Source organism: Aquarana catesbeiana, linkage group LG01, assembly GCF_042186555.1.
Source record: "Aquarana catesbeiana isolate 2022-GZ linkage group LG01, ASM4218655v1, whole genome shotgun sequence".
NCBI classification, from domain to species: Eukaryota; Metazoa; Chordata; class Amphibia; order Anura; family Ranidae; genus Aquarana; species Aquarana catesbeiana.
Genome location: NC_133324.1, coordinates 351050983 through 351069619, shown reverse-complemented (window position 1 = coordinate 351069619; position 18637 = coordinate 351050983). Strand labels below are relative to the sequence as shown.

Here is an 18637-nt window from a genome sequence, read left to right as displayed (position 1 = left end):
ATAATGATGTATGAAATAATTATAAATATAGATAAATTGGATGTCACAATCCCCTAGGGGCAGTTCATGATAGTAATGATGGTAAACATGATTAACCAATAAGATAAAACATTTATGATATAAAATATAATTATAAAAAGTCAATATAATTGATAACATAATAATATATTTAATATTAAACAATTCATTACTAGACATGATTTGTGACAAACAATGGGAATCATAAAACGTTAAGTACATAAAAATAATGGATACTTGATTCATATAATATATACAGACGATAAACATGGTGATTTGTTGCAGTTATTGGAGCAAGCTTGACTTGGCATCCTTAGATTAACACTCAACGCGTTTCATGGCCTGTTGCCAATCGTCAAGAGTTGGATGCATGAGTTGAACTACAAAATAATTAAATAATTCATAAATGTAGTAGTTGAATAAACTGTCTATAACGCCGCGTACATGCGATCGCACATTCCGACAACAAAATACATGTTTTTTTTTTCGAAGGATCTTGGCTCAAACTTGTCTTGCATACACACAGTCACACAAATCTTGTCGGAAATTTCGAACATCAAGAACGCGGTGACGTACAACATGTACGACGAACCGAGAAAAATGAAGTTAAATAGCCAGAGTCGAGGCCTAGTGACTCCCCCCGCGAAGATAGAGGACATAAGGGAAGAGGAGTCTGTCATGGCCTGCAGTCTGGTCAGGGACCTGGCCACTGTAAATACTGCCAAGCAGGAGCCAAATGTCCCTGAAATGCCGGCCACTTCCATGTCAGCCATTTAGTCTCCATAAGGGAGAAAGAGGAAGGTAGGAAGAGACTGCCTGACCCACATTTTTATGCCTGAAGAGACTGTGGGGAGTACAGTTGGTCATGAAAATGTGTCACATGGACTGTTGGAGAGTAGCAGGATGTGCCTTCTTTCCCTGACTTTGCAAGATCAGACCAGCCTGCCACCCTGGCTGTGGCCAATGGAGGGACGTTTTCTCTGTTGCAAGAATGTATAGGAATAGCTGTACATTGAGGAAAGCCAGGAAGTAGTCAGCTCCATCTGACTACATGGAGCTGACTACTTCCTGGTTTTCCTGAATGTACAGCTATTCAACACAACTCACCACAACCTTTCCCAGCTGACGAGCATGACTCCCACTTATATCTTGTAAGTGTTTTTAATCTTGTGCAATAAATTATACTGTTTTAATACTACACTTAGAAAGGCACCCCCCCCCTTGTTTTTTTTATGTTTTGCAGAGTTGCTGGACACACTCTGAGGATGGCTGCCTCTTTTTAAATCACCCCTTACTGTGGTTCAACTTTGTTTTTACCTAAAGACTGACTAATCAAATGTACATTATTACAAACTAAGGGCATTGCCTCCTGGAGCACCAGATACCCAATTTACCTTCACTTGAACTGGAGGGCAGGCCTCCTTAAATATCCAGGGTCAGCCCAGTTTGGGGGGGGGGGGGCCCGGGGAGTTGGAGTTGTTCAGAGCTTGAAGATGGAGTACTAGGCTGTCAGGGCCTTTGAGGGAGCTCCCCAGTCTGGGGGTGACCTTGGGCCTGGGGTTTCAGTGCAGACAGAGCACTTCAAGAAAACATGAAGGTTCTGGACAGGAAGCACAGGAGGAGCAAGAGAGGACAGCGGGAGCTAGCATTGCTGGGCAAGTCTTCAAAGAAAGGTCGGAGCATGCAGTCTGGGATGGGTGCAGAGCCAGTAGTGTGGACTGTGATGTTATGGGCAGTGGAGAAGGGCAACAGCAGCCAGGAGGCTCGCAGGGCGTGAAGATGGGTTATTGAGCTTAGTAAACAAAGTTAGGGCAGCTAGCACCAAGAACTTTTCATTGCTACACTAAAGGGGCCTGGCTGAGCCAGTGTCAGGCCTAACCATTCGGTGCTAGCTGTGCCTGAAAGCTCAAGCAAGTAGATTGCGCGAGGAGCTGAGGAAAAATAGTCTGCAGTAAAAGTTGTGCTGGAGGAAGAGAGATCTATATATACCACAGTGTATATAAGTTGTATATAAGTTGTCCCAATTATTTGTTCTAAATCCATACTTCCTATACCCCATCCAAGTTCAATCCCCTCAATAGAAATACAAAAACAAAGCTAGTGGACTGTTCATTGCCTTGGAGTGTCTGAGGCCACTTCACTTAGCAGCCCCTATGGGGGTACCGCTACACAGAGTACAGGTGTCACTTACATCATCAACCTGCTGTTCAAGCTTAGCTTTGGCCTTTGTCAGCACGTTGACTTTGTCTTCTTCAGCCTGGAGGTCATCTAGTGTTTGCTGATGGGCCTCTTGGAGGGCCTTTTTCTCTTTGGTAAGTTTTGCAATGATCTCATCCAAGCCAACCATCTCTTCGGTAAGATTTTTAACCTGGAAAAAAAGAAGAGCTGACACTAAAAGGGAAAGGAGAACTGTCATTGACTAGAGTAAGGTTCCAGAAGAAAAAAGTATTACGGTACCTTGTTCTCTGTGGCATGCTTTTCCTTTTCCACTTTGGCTAATGTCAGCTCCAGATCATCAATATCCTTCTTGAGCTCAGAACATTCATCCTCCAGCTTCCTCTTTTTAGCTGTCAGCTCTGCATTCATTTCCTCTTCATCTTCCAACCGTTCTGTCTGCTCCTTAAGCTTGGCTTCTAGTTGGATTTTGTTTTTAATTAGCTGTTCACATCTTTCATCAGCATCATTTAAATTGTCTTGCTCCTATTAAAACAAGATTTTATGCAGAAATACAACTTTTAAGCAAAAATGTAAAAAACATTACCATATATAAACCTATACGAAAATTCTGTACTGCTTTCCGAAGGTCATTTGTGATAGATATTCCATATTAAATTACATGATTATTTAATTATTCACCTCTGTTTAGTGCACATGAACTATCTTAGCCTTGACATAGATATAATCACAATATGTGTTCATTAAAAAAAACTGTTATATTGGAATTTAAGTTATAGGCAAAAAAAGCATATCACGGTGTAATCTTCTGCCCTTTGCTACCAATTTCTTCTGTTTTTCTATCCCTTAATGTACACTGGTGGGTGCTGTTTAGCCTGCATCAGTGGATTACCCAGTCAGGGGTTTCTGAAAGACTGCTCATGTCTTATATAAACATCAGTATTTCAGGGGGTCTGAATGTACAGTTAAATTTAATGTAGGTTTTTTCCCAAAACCTAATTGTTTGTACTGCCACAATATTCAATAACTTAACTATTTTTAATAAAGAGATTCAAACTGAAAGTACTGAAGTATTACAATTATTGTGTATGTGTAATAGGTGAATTTCCTAATAGGAAAGTATGTTAAGGTAGACTTACAGATTGCACTTGAAGTTGCAGATCATTCTTCTCTTGTAACAAGGAGACCATCTTCTCTTCCAGCTCCTTGCGTCTGGCATCAGACTTCTCCAGGGCGTCCTTTAACCTCTGGAACTCTTCCTTTATGTTTGCCATCTCTTTCTCTGTCTCTGCACTCTTAAGCAGTGGCTTGATCTTGAAGTAAAGCTTCATCCATGGCCAATTCTTGACACCCATGAAAGCACGAATGTTCCACTGAATAACCAGAAGAGCGTCTCTGAAATGATAAATAATATAAAGAATAAACCAAGAAAGCTGCAAATGCAATACATAGTATTGCATTAAGCCAAACTTTGGCCAGATTAAAAAAAAAAAAACACACAAAATGTTTTAAATACACCTGTGGAATCTTGTTAGGAAATTTGAATTTTCAAAATGTTCGTTCAATTGACTAGGAGTTAAAGGGATCAATCCGTTTTGACCAGAATGAGTTAACAAATCAAAGGACAAGAATGGACAATTTTTAATTAATGGGTATAAATGAATTTCTAATTGATAAATTAGTTCCCGGCTGAAAAAAAATCATAACTGGTCCTATGCGCTTGCCAAAGGTAATCTGGAAGTAGAATGTTCGTTTGATGATAACCAAGACATTGACATTGTGCTTGAATGAAAAGCCAGTCAAAATTAGTTGAGTCCATGAAGGCATCACTGAATGGGTGAATAAGTGATTTGTATACTTTGTCATCTGAATGTTAGAATGAAATTCTACAGGTCTAAGGCTATCTTTAGTCCCTGCATTCTGTCTTCATTAACCCCCCAAGAGTGAAACAGGAAAAAGGAGGGCAAGCGTATTTTTATTAGTATTGTTAATACAATTATTATTATTATAACAAGACTGGCTGAGAAAAATGAAAAATGTTTTGACAGTTCAAATATTTAAACTGTGTATGAAGCAGTTTGGCTGGAGTTCAGCTTTGAAAGGGAGATAAAAAGTCAGTGATATTAGGCACTAGTAAAATACAGTATTTGTTAAGAAATGGCCATAGAAAGAGTGATGGAATTTCTTGTTCGACTTACAGTTACTTTTTAGCTTTCAGGTATGTGGAGTCCAGTTACAAATAATGTTACTAAAGAAATAGTAATTTAATTCTTTAAAGTCTGCATTCTTTAACCAATGAAGAATGGACAATGTATTTAGGCTTTTTTAATAGGTAACTGAATAAAGCAATGGTAATAGGTATAAGTGCAGTAACACCAAACATAAAGTTTTTTATACTGAAACATAAAGTATCTTTTACTGCTTTTTCCACAGTAAACTGAAATCGAATTGTATGAAATGTGCACTTTTCCCATAATAATTGCTATTTGCACTGCCACACATACAAAAACTAGATTTTTTGTTACTATAAAATCTCTTTCTCAAGTTTATTGACGGACACAGCCTCTCCTGTTTATTCTTGACCAAACAGGGTTTTATAGCGCCAACTACAGGAGTAGGAAATTGGGCAGAAAAAACTCAGCACCTCCTATGGGCAATTCCCTCTGGGTATAAAGCCCTCTCTGTGCTGTAGGCAAGCCAGTTAGTCACAAGCAGTGTCAGAAGTAAAAACTCCAATAGAGGGGTGGGTACTGTGTCTGTCAATGAACTCAGAGAAAGGTATTTTACAGTGAGTAACAAAAAATCCTGTTTTATCTAACATTCATTGATGGACACCACTTATCTTCTTTTTTCTTGACCAAACAGGGATGTCCCAAAGCAGTGCCACAACAAGGGGTGGGCAAACGAACACAGGAAACAACCAGGCAAACACGCCAACACTCTAAACTTTCCCAAAGGGCCCCCCAAGAACTTTAAATAGGCCCAGATACTCCAGATGCCTGGAAGGAGTCAAGGCAGACTTCCTGAGGTTCAACATCCAACTTAAAGGAGTTGCAAAGTCTCGTGGTTTTTCACCTTAATGAAATCTATGCGTTAAGGTGAAAAATCTTCTGCGCTGCAGCTTCCCCCCAGAGCCTCCCTTTTTCTTACCTGAACCTGATCGTTCCAGTGATGAGCACAAGCCCAGCAGCTCCACCCGCTGTCTTGGATCCTCATTGGATAGATTGATAGCAGCAGGAGCCATTGGCTCCCACTGCTGTCAATCAAATCCAGGGACACGGGAGCCGGGGTGGGGCCGAATCCTGCTGTCTGTGTCAATGGACACAGCAGCGAGACTTGGGAGCGCACCCGCACAGGTGCCCCTATGGAATGCGGCTCTCCATGGGGGCACTCAATGAAGAGGAGGAGCCAGGAGCACCACCAGATTTTGCTCTGTGCAAAACCCTTACACAAGCAGGTAAGTATAACATGTTTGTTATTTTAAAAAAAAAAGAACCTTTACAATCACTTGAAGTCCTGCCAGGAGCACATGGTGACTTCTACACTGTCCACCAAGGCCGAGTTATCAGTGGCGTATTCAGGGTATGACACATATGGCAAGTGCCATGGGCGCCATATGAAGGCGCTCGTGAGTGGCTGGGCAGCAGGGATGTACTGGGCATCAGGACTACCGGGGTTTCCTGGTGGGCTGATGGCTCAGTGGGCCGGTTTCTGTATCAGACAGCCAGCCTGTGTCAAAGTAATGGCTGTGCGAGCCGCACAGCCATTACTTTGAGCACCGCACCTATACAAGATAGGGGCGGATACCCTGGGCTGGACAGTACAATTTGCTGGAGGGAGGGGGCGCAGGTGAAGGGCCCAGCAGTGCTTCAAACAGTACACACTAGCCGCCGCTAGCTGTACTGTAGTGGTCTGAGTCTCTCTACCTTACTGTAACAATGTGCCCAGTGCGCTTCGGCACAAGCACCAGACATCCCTGTCAGTGCTGCCACTTCACTCCCCCTAAGACGCTTAGTAGTCCTGTCCCGGGGGCGTGACGTCACTCACGGCCGGAGGTGGGATGGGAGGAGGTTGAAGAGCTGCCGCCGGTGCCTAAGCTGCAACCAAGAGGAGCCCCCGAGGAGTATCCAGCAAGTTCAGGGAAAAGTGTGTATAAGCTAAGCTGAGTGTTATAATGAATGATCCATTGCCATTGCCAAATTCCATGTGGGATATGGCCATCTGACTGACTTAATAATGAACTGTCCAGATCCGACTGGGGGAGGGGAGGAATCTGAGGGGGACATTACTAATGTTAGTATTCTACCTATTTGAAATTTCTGTAATATGCAGCATTGGGGGGGATTAATGTACTGCCACTGGTCAGCCATTAATGCATCAGTGTTAAGGTTATCTGAAAGATGGGTTTCAAATGTTTTGACAGGGGTGCAGTTTTAGTGCTTGCCATAGGCACCAATTTCACTAGATATGCCTCTGCGAGTGAGTCTCCGCATGCAGGAGCAGATTGTCCAGGTAACCGATCACAGCAATCCCTCGCTGTCTTAGCAAAACCTTGGCAAACACCTGAGGAGTGGAGGCCAGACCAGAGGAAAGCACTACAAAATGATAATGTGCATCCCCATTTGCAAAGCATAAGGAACGCTGGTATCCCTCACAGATGGGAATGTGCAGGTAGGCGTCCTTGATGTCTATGGAGGCCAGGAAATCCCCTTGATGAAGAGAGGCCACCACAGTGGGAATGGATTTAATCTTGAACATTTGAACCCACACAAAGGCATTCTAGGCTTTAAGGTCTAGGATCGGGTCCTTCTTGGGAACTGTAAACTGCTTGAGGTAAAATCCCTGGTACCTCTCTGACTCGGGTACTGGGACAATTACTCCTCGAAACAACAGTTCCTGCAAAGCCCCATAAAGGTCCTGTAGGTGCTCTGGTGAGAGCCAAAGATTGGAGAGAAAGAAACCAACTTTTTGACATGGGAACGAGGGACACCTATTAGCAAACGCATGTAGGCATAGGATACATCCCCTTTAAGGAGTATTATACAAAAAAGAATTAGTTAATCTCACATGGCGGCCACAATCAGATTTCTTGAACCCCCCAGAGAGAGAACAGCGCCCACAGATCCCCACCAGAGCAGTTACTGACCCCCCACCCCGGGGTTCCAGCAGGGAGCCAGGTTCTTTCTCCTTGTCTTGCCTATAGCAGAGGGTGGGTATTATATCTAGAGAGGACTGCCCATAGGAAGTGCCAAGTTCTTTTCCGCCTAGTGTCCTACACCTGCATGTGGCGCTATAAATCCCTGTCTGTTCTAAACTATTTGTGTCTCTAATTGAATTTTGAGTGTACATAAATTTACCTGCGCTCCAAAATCTTCTTAAATTCTATTCTCATCAGCAATCCTCGAGACTGGGCTTGGATTCGTGTAATGATCTTAGAGAGTCTTTCATCTCTCATTTCTTCCAGGGAACCCAAAAGACCGGCTTTAAAGAACACCTGTATGAAAATGTAGGGTATTGTTTGTAATTTTCCAATGAAATTGAATGGCACAAATGTTGGAAAAAATGATACAAATACATATTTACCTTTGTATGTCCAAATTTGTACTGAGTGTGATCAATCTCCAGTGAGCCCAAAAGCTTTTCAGCACCTTTCCTGCTGTCTATGAACTGTCCTTCAGGTATGGCAGAAGGATTCAGGATACGGTAGCTGTTGAGAATAACACTTCTTAAACAAATGTTGAATTATACTTTATGCTCACTGCTACTCATTTCTAGTAAATGTGCCTACCGCTGTTTGAAATCACCATACAAGATGCGGTTGGGAAATCCCTTTCTGCAGATTCTAATACCCTCCAGCACACCATTACAACGGAGCTGGTGCATCACCAAAGGATTGTCCATCTCACCTGAAAAGCACATATACACATTTAGTGTCCGAAAAGACAAAAAACTTACGCTAGTGGTGGTAGTTAAGGTGGAAAGGGGTGGTTATTAGGAGGACTAAGACAAAAATTACATTTCAGCCATGGTAAGGTCAAAGAAGAGCTAAGTATTACTAAAAGGAAAGATAGGACTCTGACTGATTTCCTGACTAGTTATTACCTGGAGCTTTTCGTTCATTAGGAATGATACAACGCACAAAGTGAGGGTGAGTTGTTCTCAGGTTCGTCATGAGCTTGTTCAGATTCTCCTGTTGAAGCAAAAAAATGTCAAGGAGGGTGACATGTTCCAACACATCCTGCTGGAGACATTCACGGTTCACCACCAAAAACATTAGAAATTAGTAGCCTTAGGTAGGCCATACATTATGCAATCTTCTTGTACAATTTTCCTTTAGATTTACCAACAACCATATAATATGAGGTCAAACCTAAACGCTTTCAATTTGTATGCAATCAGGTCCCTTGCACTAAATATTTGAAGGTAAATCTAAATGAAATTGAATATGAAAATTGTATAATGTATGGCTAGCCTTAGTTTTCAAATTGTTTTGAAGAACTATCTGGGTATTTCACAGCCAGCAAAAAGATTCAACCATTCAGACTGCAGTATATAATAATCGGATGCAATAGCAATTGAAACATGATTATGCGCAGCATTTCAACACAAAAAAATTGTGAAAAACAAGAATGAACATTTTTATTATGTCACCAAAAAATACTTCAGCTAAAAAAAAAAATTCTTACTCTGTGGAGAGCAGACACAGTCTGGAAAGAAGATCCTTTCTTCTTCGCACCTTTACCTTTTCCTGCATCTAGAATATGGAATAAAACACAGGGTTAATGTACAGTGAAAAGCAGCAATCTAATTCAATGTTCTTAATGTTCTAAGCAGGTCCTACCTGCGCTGTCAGACGCAGAATAGTTGGCAAACAGGAGTGCCAAAAGCTTAAGTGATGACTTTTGATACAATCCAACAACGGTCTCATTAAGAGGGTCCTTATTCTTTTCTAGCCAACCAAGGATATTATAGTCCACAGTGCCAGCATAGTGGACCAGAGCAAAGTGAGCCTCTGGCTTTCCTTTGGGATTACGTGGCTTCTGGAAGTTGTTGGTTTTGCCCAGATGATTGTCATACAGTTTGGCTTTAAAGGTCACATCGGAGGCCTTGGGAAACATACACTCCTCTTCAAGGATGGACATGATACCCATGGGCTGTGGAAATAAAGAGCTTAGTGTATCATAAAGGGAAAAAGTAAATATGTAAAAAGGAAAAGTAAGACAAGAAAGAACATGAGAAGCACATATATATACATACAGTATATGAAAAATAAAGTAGTTCCCGTCACTCTCACCTTCTCTATGAGATCAATACAGGCCTGCAGATCCATACCAAAGTCAATGAACTCCCATTCAATTCCCTCTTTCTTGTATTCCTCCTGCTCCAACACGAACATGTGGTGGTTGAAGAACTGCTGCAACTTCTCATTAGTGAAGTTAATGCACAGCTGCTCAAGGCTGTTGAACTGAAGGTGTAAAAAATGTGTTAGACAAAGAAGAAAGGCCAATGTAAGCAAAATGAATATTTACTCATGATAGAAAGATACATACAAAATACACATACAATTCAAACATTCTCACTAACAGTGCTCTTCATGCTCTATTTTATTATATATATAATCAATGTTAAAGTTGAAGTTTGTTCTGCATATATTTTGCATTCCCTGGTTCTTTCTTTCCTCACTTCATTAGCATCAACATGCTAATTACATTTTTAAATAAAACCTTTGTGTGTTCATTACATACCTTATTTTTGTTCCAGTGATATCATCACTTGGTCTCTGAACTTTTATGCAATGCAGGTAGATCATGGCTAGTGGGAGGGGCGGACAGGGTGCTGTACATAGCTTCCTGAAATCATTTCAGCACCCTGTCTCAGTATTCCTCTCAAGAGCTCTGAGCCCAGATGTAAGCAGTGGGCTAGCTCTTGGGAGTATGTAAATATCAAAATGCCTTGATAGGTGGATTTCAGTCTGGAGGAATGGATGTTTCTAGGCAGGCTGCATTTCCATGCAGACCAAGCAAGGCCATGCACACACATGATTCTAAATGCCTCCATGATTGAAAGAACTAAAATTCAATGAATAATAGGGGCAGGCCAAGGACAGCGAGCTTAGGAAGGAAAGTGCTAGATGACGCTGGGCACCCATCATCCAGGAAAGCAGGAAGGCTTGAATTGACTTCCTGCAGCTTCTAATGCACACTTTGAGAAACTCACAGTGTGCAGCGAAATCAGAGTAAGTAATTTCAGTGCAGTAGAGGAGCCTGTGCAACTGTGCAAAACTGAAGTGAAGACTTGAGTTCAGTTTTAAAGTTATGGTATCTAATAATTTGCCCTACATTCTCTTGTTACCTTTTGCAGTCAATTAGTGACCATACATGGCTTTACTTAAAGCGGAGTTCCACCCACTTTTGAGAGGTGATCTTAAACAAAAGTCCACCTCTCCAGCCCTTGTTTTTGGCTAGTAATTTTTTTTTGTCTAATGCCGCGTACACACGAGCGGACTTTACGGCAGACTTGGTCTGGCGTACTGGATTTCGTCAGACAATTCGATCGTGTGTGGGCTCCAGCGGACTTTGTTTTCTCAAAAGTTGGATGGACTTAGATTTGAAACATGTTTTAAATCAATCCGTCGAAATCGAGTCCGGTCGAAAAGTCCGCTCGTCTGTATGCTAGTTCGACGGACAAAAAGCCACGCTAGGGCAGCTATTGGCTACTGGCTATGAACTTCCTTGTTTTAGTCCGGTCGTACGTCATTACGTACGAATTCGATGGACTTTGGTTGATTGTGTGTAGGCAAGTCCGTTCATTCAGAAAGTCTGTCGTAAAGTCCGTCGAAAAGTCCGCCGGGCAAAGTCTGCCGTAAAGTCCGCTCGTGTGTACGCGGCATAACTTACCTTTTTATGAAGTACAGCCTGTACTCCTGATCCATCCGGTCCGCGGCTCAGGACGTCATATCTTCTTCTTCAGCGAGCCCCCCCCGCTGTCTTCTGGGACCTGTGTGTGTCCCCGAAGACAGCCAGCCATTCACAAATCGCCGCGTGACACGCGCATGGGCAGTGGGAAATGGGCAGTGAAGCCGCAAGGCTCCACTGCCGGTCTCCCTTAATTAGAATGGCGGCACCTGCACCCATTCCAATGAATGGATTGGCCTCGGGGGGCTGACATCACGGGCTCCCTGGACAGGTAAGTGTCCTTATTAAAAGTCAGCAGCTACAGTGCTTGCTGACTTAAAAAAAAAAAAAAATTGCGGGTGGAACACAGCTTTAACAAATAGTATAAAGCAGTTCGGATCTTTTTGCTGTTTGGTATTCTCAGTCCCTGACTGTTAGTCTGACAGCTCTGGCATTTGTCAAAAGGCTGGTTCTTTGTGTGTTCACAGGGACCCAGGTGAGCTTTTGTGGGCTGCTTTAACCTAGTTTTAATGTAATAGTGGTGTTGAGAGAAATTGCAGATGTAGCCAAGTGTTAGCTGTGTTTTTACCTTCACTCAGGGACACTCCTTTGTGTGCTATACATGGAGCACTTTCCCTCTAGTGCTTTACATGGGGAATAATCACATCACTTCCTGAATGCAGAGGACAAGCCATTCACTGATAGCAGAGGATTGTGGGACATGTAGTCCGGTCACCTGGATTTACACTAGACTTAAAACTGTTTGAAACTACAAGTTCCAGAGTGCTGAAAGGCTAAAAGAATTCTGGGCAAGCAGATAAATTAAACTGTCCTGGGCAGGCTCACTCTCTTGGGACACAGGACCTACAGCTGCAGAAGCAAGAGGCTATCCCCCCTGGCCAGTGTGCGTGGGCGCCAGGGCCTGGACAGCGTGGATACACCCACACAAGCACCACTGAATTCCTGGGTCGTTAGGTTGCCAGTCAGGCATCCTTCATCTGGCTGCAGATCCTTCAATAGCCTGTTCTGGGACATCCTATCTTCACAAGACTTGGTATCTCTGGGATTAATGAGCCTGCAGAAGCTCACCTTTAACATTACATTCAGAGACACTGCATGTAGACACCTTTACCCCCCCCCCCTTTTCTACTTCAAAGGCGTTTTGCTGGAAACACCTTGCTTATTCTAATTACCTTTGCTGGTTGCCATTGCACAGCAACATCTTTGGGCCCTTTCATAGATAGCTGAAGATCTCAGATACCCTTACTTCAAGGACTCCTCCACCCAAAGGAATCAGCCTACAGCATCAGTTAAATTGTTCAAAGTGTAGCACCTGTTTATCTTAAAGGGGAACCCTTACCCAGGTTTTACACATTGTCTTTTGATTTTTCTTTTCACCTGTGACATCAGGGCTTAGAGGGAGTTGACTGACAAAAAGTCTTCTCTCCCCCTCTTGTACTTGGGGTCATAGGTTCTCTTAAGGCCTGTTGGCTTTTACCGCCAGGTTCACTGTTACTGCCATTTCATTGCATATCTCTGTAACTCTGTTTAATGGTAAAGTTTGCAATTTGAAGAATACCTGCATTTTACATTTTTTTCCCCTTGTAATCTCAAGAATATCTAGTAAAATATAAATTTGCAATCTCTATTATTTCTTGGTGTCTTTTGCATTTGCACTCTCTCTTTGAATTATGTCAGAATCCAGGGTGTCAGAGAAGCTTGCAAGGTCAGGGCAACCTCTGGGGACAGTCATCTTCCAGCGGCCCCTATGGGGGTGGCACCACACAATATTTAAATGTCATGAGTGGGCCAGCTTGTTCATGTTTGGACATACACAAACCTAGGCATTCGCTTTTTTCTAGATTTGCAGTTTAATCTCGGAAATCCTTGGCCATTATCCTTTCTTCTCTTCCTGTGGTTTTACAGAAACCTCTGTACTATCAAGTTTTAATTCAAATATGTGTAAAACGTCCTGTGAGTCTCCACTAACAATAAAAGCCACTAAGCCCTCTTTGACTCAGCTGCAAGCGATGACCATGTCTCATACACCATGCAAAAATACTAGAATCAAATTACAATCGCTGCACTATCAAAGGTATAAGCATAAATGCTAATCCTAAGATTTCTGTGAAATGGTAAAATAACCAATACTTAGTGATACAAAAAGATATACATATACAGTCAAGTGATTAATAACCATAAATATAAAGACATGTGCATGCATTTTCGTCGGAATTTCAGGTATTTTTGTTACGAAAGTGCAGAATCCGAAAAACTAAAGATCCGACATAAACAAATGCTTTATTTTCGTTTTCGTTGCTACAACAGTTCGATATAGATCGGAGATTCGACATGATGATGACAATAACAATCTGTGTCCATCAAACCTGTGGTCGAATGTGGTCGAATGTGCCTAACCTTAACTCTATTAGTCCAAGATTATTCTACATAGAGAGAAAAGATTCGACATAGAGAGAAAAGATTCGAACTAGGGGAGAAAAGATTCGACGTAGGGGAGAAAAGATCAATAAAAATAATGATGATGATGAATGTTATTGGCTGATTGTAACCAAAGAGGAGGAGCAGTAAAATAGCTAGAACTAAGTACACACGTACTTTGGCTTATGGTGTCTGTTGAAAGTTCTAAGAAGATTCGACGGAGCAGGTAAACTATACGGCGTCGTACAGTTTAGCTGTTCCGTCGAATCTTCTTTGAACATTCGACAGACACCATAAGCCTTCAATGACAGATTCAACCTTAATTTGGATTTTCTGACGAATGCAATTTTTAACGAAAAACGAAATAAATAAAAATGAATTTCGGGAGTAACTAAATAAATTGATTTTTCCCGAAGAAAACGAAATTCCGAATGAAATATTTCAGTGTGCACATGTCTAAGTGACAATGTGCAATCATATAGTAATGAAAAGTTTACAAAAAACAAAAATATCAATAAATCCCAAATACTGGAATTAAAAAAGTGCTGCTGTGCATTGTGAAAGTTCAAATTAATTCAATCCACAGGTGCTCCACACTTCATGCGATTCAGTATGCTGTGAAAACGATCCAATAACCAGATGCTGTGTCTCTTACTCAAGTGCTCCCCCCCATGTATTGAAGGCTCACCTTAAGATGTGTGACCTTGCTGTTAAGCTTGGTCGATACACACTTTTAGAACCACTACAAGGTTCAGCAATGTATCCGGATTCCTGGATCAGTCTCCAAAATGCCTCAGTGAATTAATGGAGAAAAGAGGATTTCATGGTATAGTATGTTTATACAATTTTATTGAAACCAAAAATAAGTCCCACACAGGGTACTTACACTAGCTTGGCGCTTCAGTGCACCATTCTACATCAAACATAAAATGAGTAGGCTAAACCGGCTGGTAACGGGATGATAAGTTGATTGTTCCTAACAGCTGATCTGCTCAATGTTCTGCCCTGTCCCCTTCCCCAACATGTGTCAATACTAGGGATTTCCGTATGTGACATTGCCCCCTGAGGAAGATACGGAAATCCCTAGTATCGACACATGTTGGGGAAGGGGACAGGACGGAACGTTGAGCAGATCAGCTGTTAGGAACGATCAACTTATCATCCCGTTACCGGTCGGACTTAATTTTGGTTTCAATAAAATTGTATAAACATATTTTACCATGAAATCCTCTTTTCTCCATTGATTCACTGAGGCATATTGGAGACTGATACAGGAATCCGGATACATTGCTGAACCCTGTAGTGGTTCTAAAAGTGTGTATCAACCAAGCTTAACAGCAAGGTCACACATCTTAAGGTGAGCACTTGAGTGAGAGACACAGCATCTGGTTATTGGATTGTTTTCACAGCATACTGAATCGCATTAAGTGTAGATCACCTGTAGATTGAATTAATTTGAACTTTCACAATGCACAGCAGCACTTTTTTAATACCAGTATTTGGGATTTATTGATATTTTTGTTTCCCACGGACTTGATGTAAACTTTTCACTAATATATGATTGCACATTGTCACTTTATATTTATGGTTATTAATCACTTGACTGTATATGTATATCTTTTTGTATCACTAAGTATTGGTTATTTTACCATTTCACAGAAATCTTACGATTAGCATTTATGCTTATACCTTTGATAGTGCAACGATTGTAATTTGATTCAAGTTTTAATTCACACTTTATTATATAATACTTACATCAAAGATCTCAAATCCTGCAATGTCCAGCACTCCAATAAAGTATTGTCTGGGCTGTTTAGTTTCCAGGGTGGTGTTTATTCTAACCACCATCCACAAAAACATCTTTTCATACACTGACTTGGCCAGGGCACCGATGGAATAGTTTACCTAAACAATGAGGAAAATTGATGTGTTATGATTATGAAAGGCAGACAAATAGAGAAGACAGCAAAAGAAAGTGTTTGTTTAAAGAAGCCTTATTTAATTAAAAATCAAATATATAGAAAAAGATATTTCAAGATAAAATCGTCTTCACCTGTTGGACATTTTGGCCCTTGGTGACATACTCATTCCCAACCTTGACCCGGGGGTGGCACAATCCTTTCAGGATGTCAGCAGAATTCAGGCCCATGAGGTAGGCACATTTGTCAGCCTCTGCAACATGAGTACAGTATTACCAGCATTCAGCAAGAAGCATTTATAAGATGGATTAAATATATTTATGTGCACACCATAGCCAAACAGCATCACTTTTGTATTTTTTTTTTGCAAGCCATGACCCTTTTACATTGATAATAGCAGTGTTGCATTTCAGTTCAATACAATATATTTTTAATTATATGTTTTTTTACTGTTTGCCACCAATATTGAGCTTAAGGAAAACCTCCTCTCCATAATCTATGGAATTTTTTTTTTTTTTTAGCAATTTATGGCACTATTTCTATATCAATTGACCAAATAAGATAATTCCCTTGCAATGTCAAAAAAACAACTTTTGGTGAAAAAGACACAGTTATAGGGTCCTTATGTGCAAGAAATACCATAGAACATTTGTGTCATAGTTAAGCAAATCTGAATAAAGAATAATTTGAAATGACAGTGTTCCCAGAAACCAACAGGCTTCACCCAGGAACATATCAAACTACAATAAACACATAAAACAGTTTTAAATCTAGCAGGCACCTGCATCACAATGATAGCTGTAACTGCAGGTCATGTGACTTAGTGATGTGTGAAACCTAAGCTGGTCAGCCAAAATTTGGTCAGTGGGTGGCCCATCTGGCTCTGTTCTGTTTCAGAAAAATCAATAGTTCAATCCACTTTAGTTGAATGTTCTTGCTGGCAAATGTTTGGCCAAACAGAGGCTACATCCAATCAGATGCAGCCTCTGTTTGAGTCATAAATACAATAGCCATAGTGGAAGGTTCCTCCATCCGCGCTGTATAACATTGGTGAAGGCTTCTGTTAGTTCTGTTTCATTCAGCCTTAAAGCTTAATAGGAAAACACAAATTTATGTACCGTAACCATAAAAGTTGGTTCAAATGGTGTCAAGCATGTGTGGCAGCAGCCAGGTGGGGAGTACAAAGACAAGTGTGTCTTGCCTACAGTCAAGCATGGTGGTAGGAATGTCATGGTCTGGGGCTGCATGAGTGCTGCCGGAACTGGGGAGCTACAGTTCATTGAGGGAACCATGAATGCCAACATGTACTGTGACATACTGAAACAGAGCATGATCTGGGCCGCAGGGTAGTATTCCAACATGATAACGACCCCAAACACACCTCCAAGACGACCACTGCCTTGCTAAAGAAGCTGATGGTAAAGGTGATAGACTGGCCAAGCACGTCTCCAGACCTAAACCCTATTGAGCATCTGTGGGGCATCCTCAAACGGAAGGTGGAGGAGCGCAAGGTCTCTAACATCCACCAGCTCTGTGATGTCATCATGGAGGAGTGGAAGAGGACTCCAGTGGCAACCTGTGAAGCTCTGGTGAACTCCATGCCCAAGAGGGTTAAGGTAGTGCTGGAAAATAGTGGTGGCCACACAAAATATTGACACTTTGGGCTCAATTTGGACATTTTCACTTAGGGGTGTACTCACTTTTGTGGCCAGCGGTTTAGACATTAATGGCTGTGTGTTGAGTTATTTTGAGGGGACAGAAAATTTACACTGTTATACAAGCTGTACAATCACTACTTTACATTGTAGAAAATTGTAATTTCTTAAGTGTTGTCACATAAAAAGATATGATAAAATATTTACAAAAATGTGAAGGGTGTACTCACTTTTGTGAGATACTGTATATGGCCAACTTTAAAGTTACAGTACAGTGTGGTTTATATTGAATACATCTACTAATTCAGTTGCATATCTCACCCTCAGTCCCATCTGGTTCTGCTTGTTCTTCCCTTTGCTTCTGCTTGAATTTCATGTTGCCAGAATGCATGATGGCTCCAGTCAACTTGTACACACCAGCTTTTTCCTCCGCTGTGAAACCCAGAACATCAAAGGCATTCTGGGAGACAGGGGGTGTCAGACAATGTGAGTTTAATATAATGTGAAAAACAAATAACTAAATCTGATTGATAACCAACAAAAATATAACCTTATTAATCCTAACGATAAATTGCCTAAGTTTCAGTGTATTACTATTATTAGTTAATTATTTTTACTGAAAAACCATACTCCAGTTCATACACATTGTCCTCCTCTTCACAATAATAAGGCTAGCCATACTTGATTCCTCCAGCCCTGCTAAACAGCAGGGCTGGAGGAATCTCCCCTGCCGGCTTTGTATTCAGACAGCCACAGCACCTGAAACTGTCTAAATACCTGAACAGTGACTACAGCTGATAGACCACAATTTAACATCTAGCTCCCTAGATTTTTGATTGGTCTTTTGTCGAGCCAGGTGGTACCAACAGAAATTCAAGCCATGTATGACAAGCTTAAATTTACTTTACCCGGTTTATGCAAACTTAACTTGTGTTTGTTGCCTCCAACTTATGGGCTAAAACTCACCACTATTGTTTGACTACTGACTCACTATAGGTAAATCAAAGTAACTTATGTCCAAGCAAAAGTGCTTCAAGTACCATATTTGTTGGTATTTAGTTCAAACTCACGATCCTTGCCATAGATCCAGCAGTGCACGTGCCGAGGTAGGGTTGGAGATGTAGGCACACATGCTGCTAGATCTTTGATTTTGAATCGAAGTAGATACCCATATAACTTATATGTTTGCAGTCATAGCTCTTGGGGCACTTTTTATATGTGAGTGCATTCATTTTTAATGTATTCATTTTGATATTAAAGGTCTAGACTATGAGTAACCTCTGTTCTCAGATGTCATGCTTTACTAATGATATACTGGATATATGAGGTGGCTATTATACAAAAGAAGTTTGGAACTTGTATGGATGGGATATTTTTTTTGGAGAATGATTTTTAGGAGATAAGAAACAAGCACTGCTGACTTACCTATAGTTGGTGGTCAAACAATTGCAGTGAGTTTTATGCCATGAGGTGGAGGTGATGTAACATGAATTGAGTTTGTGTACACTGTATACATCATTGCTACTGTAGTTACTTT

The 18637-nt window shown here is 41.2% G+C and overlaps 1 protein-coding gene across 1 annotated transcript in view; it reads right to left on the bottom strand.

The window, feature by feature from the left end:
* The window catches only part of LOC141145776 (myosin-6), a 39369-nt gene that overhangs the window by 8923 nt on the left and 11809 nt on the right, over positions 1-18637 (bottom strand). Inside the window, exons 12-24 of the mRNA XM_073632655.1 lie at positions 17422-17560; positions 15580-15698; positions 15282-15431; positions 9488-9658; positions 9035-9347; positions 8880-8947; positions 8296-8383; positions 7982-8099; positions 7777-7900; positions 7551-7687; positions 3333-3588; positions 2476-2718; positions 2210-2386 (exon numbers count right to left, since the gene is read on the bottom strand). Of these exons, the coding sequence (XP_073488756.1) occupies positions 2210-2386; positions 2476-2718; positions 3333-3588; positions 7551-7687; positions 7777-7900; positions 7982-8099; positions 8296-8383; positions 8880-8947; positions 9035-9347; positions 9488-9658; positions 15282-15431; positions 15580-15698; positions 17422-17560 (2103 nt within the window). The remainder of the gene's footprint in view (positions 1-2209; positions 2387-2475; positions 2719-3332; positions 3589-7550; positions 7688-7776; positions 7901-7981; positions 8100-8295; positions 8384-8879; positions 8948-9034; positions 9348-9487; positions 9659-15281; positions 15432-15579; positions 15699-17421; positions 17561-18637) is intronic.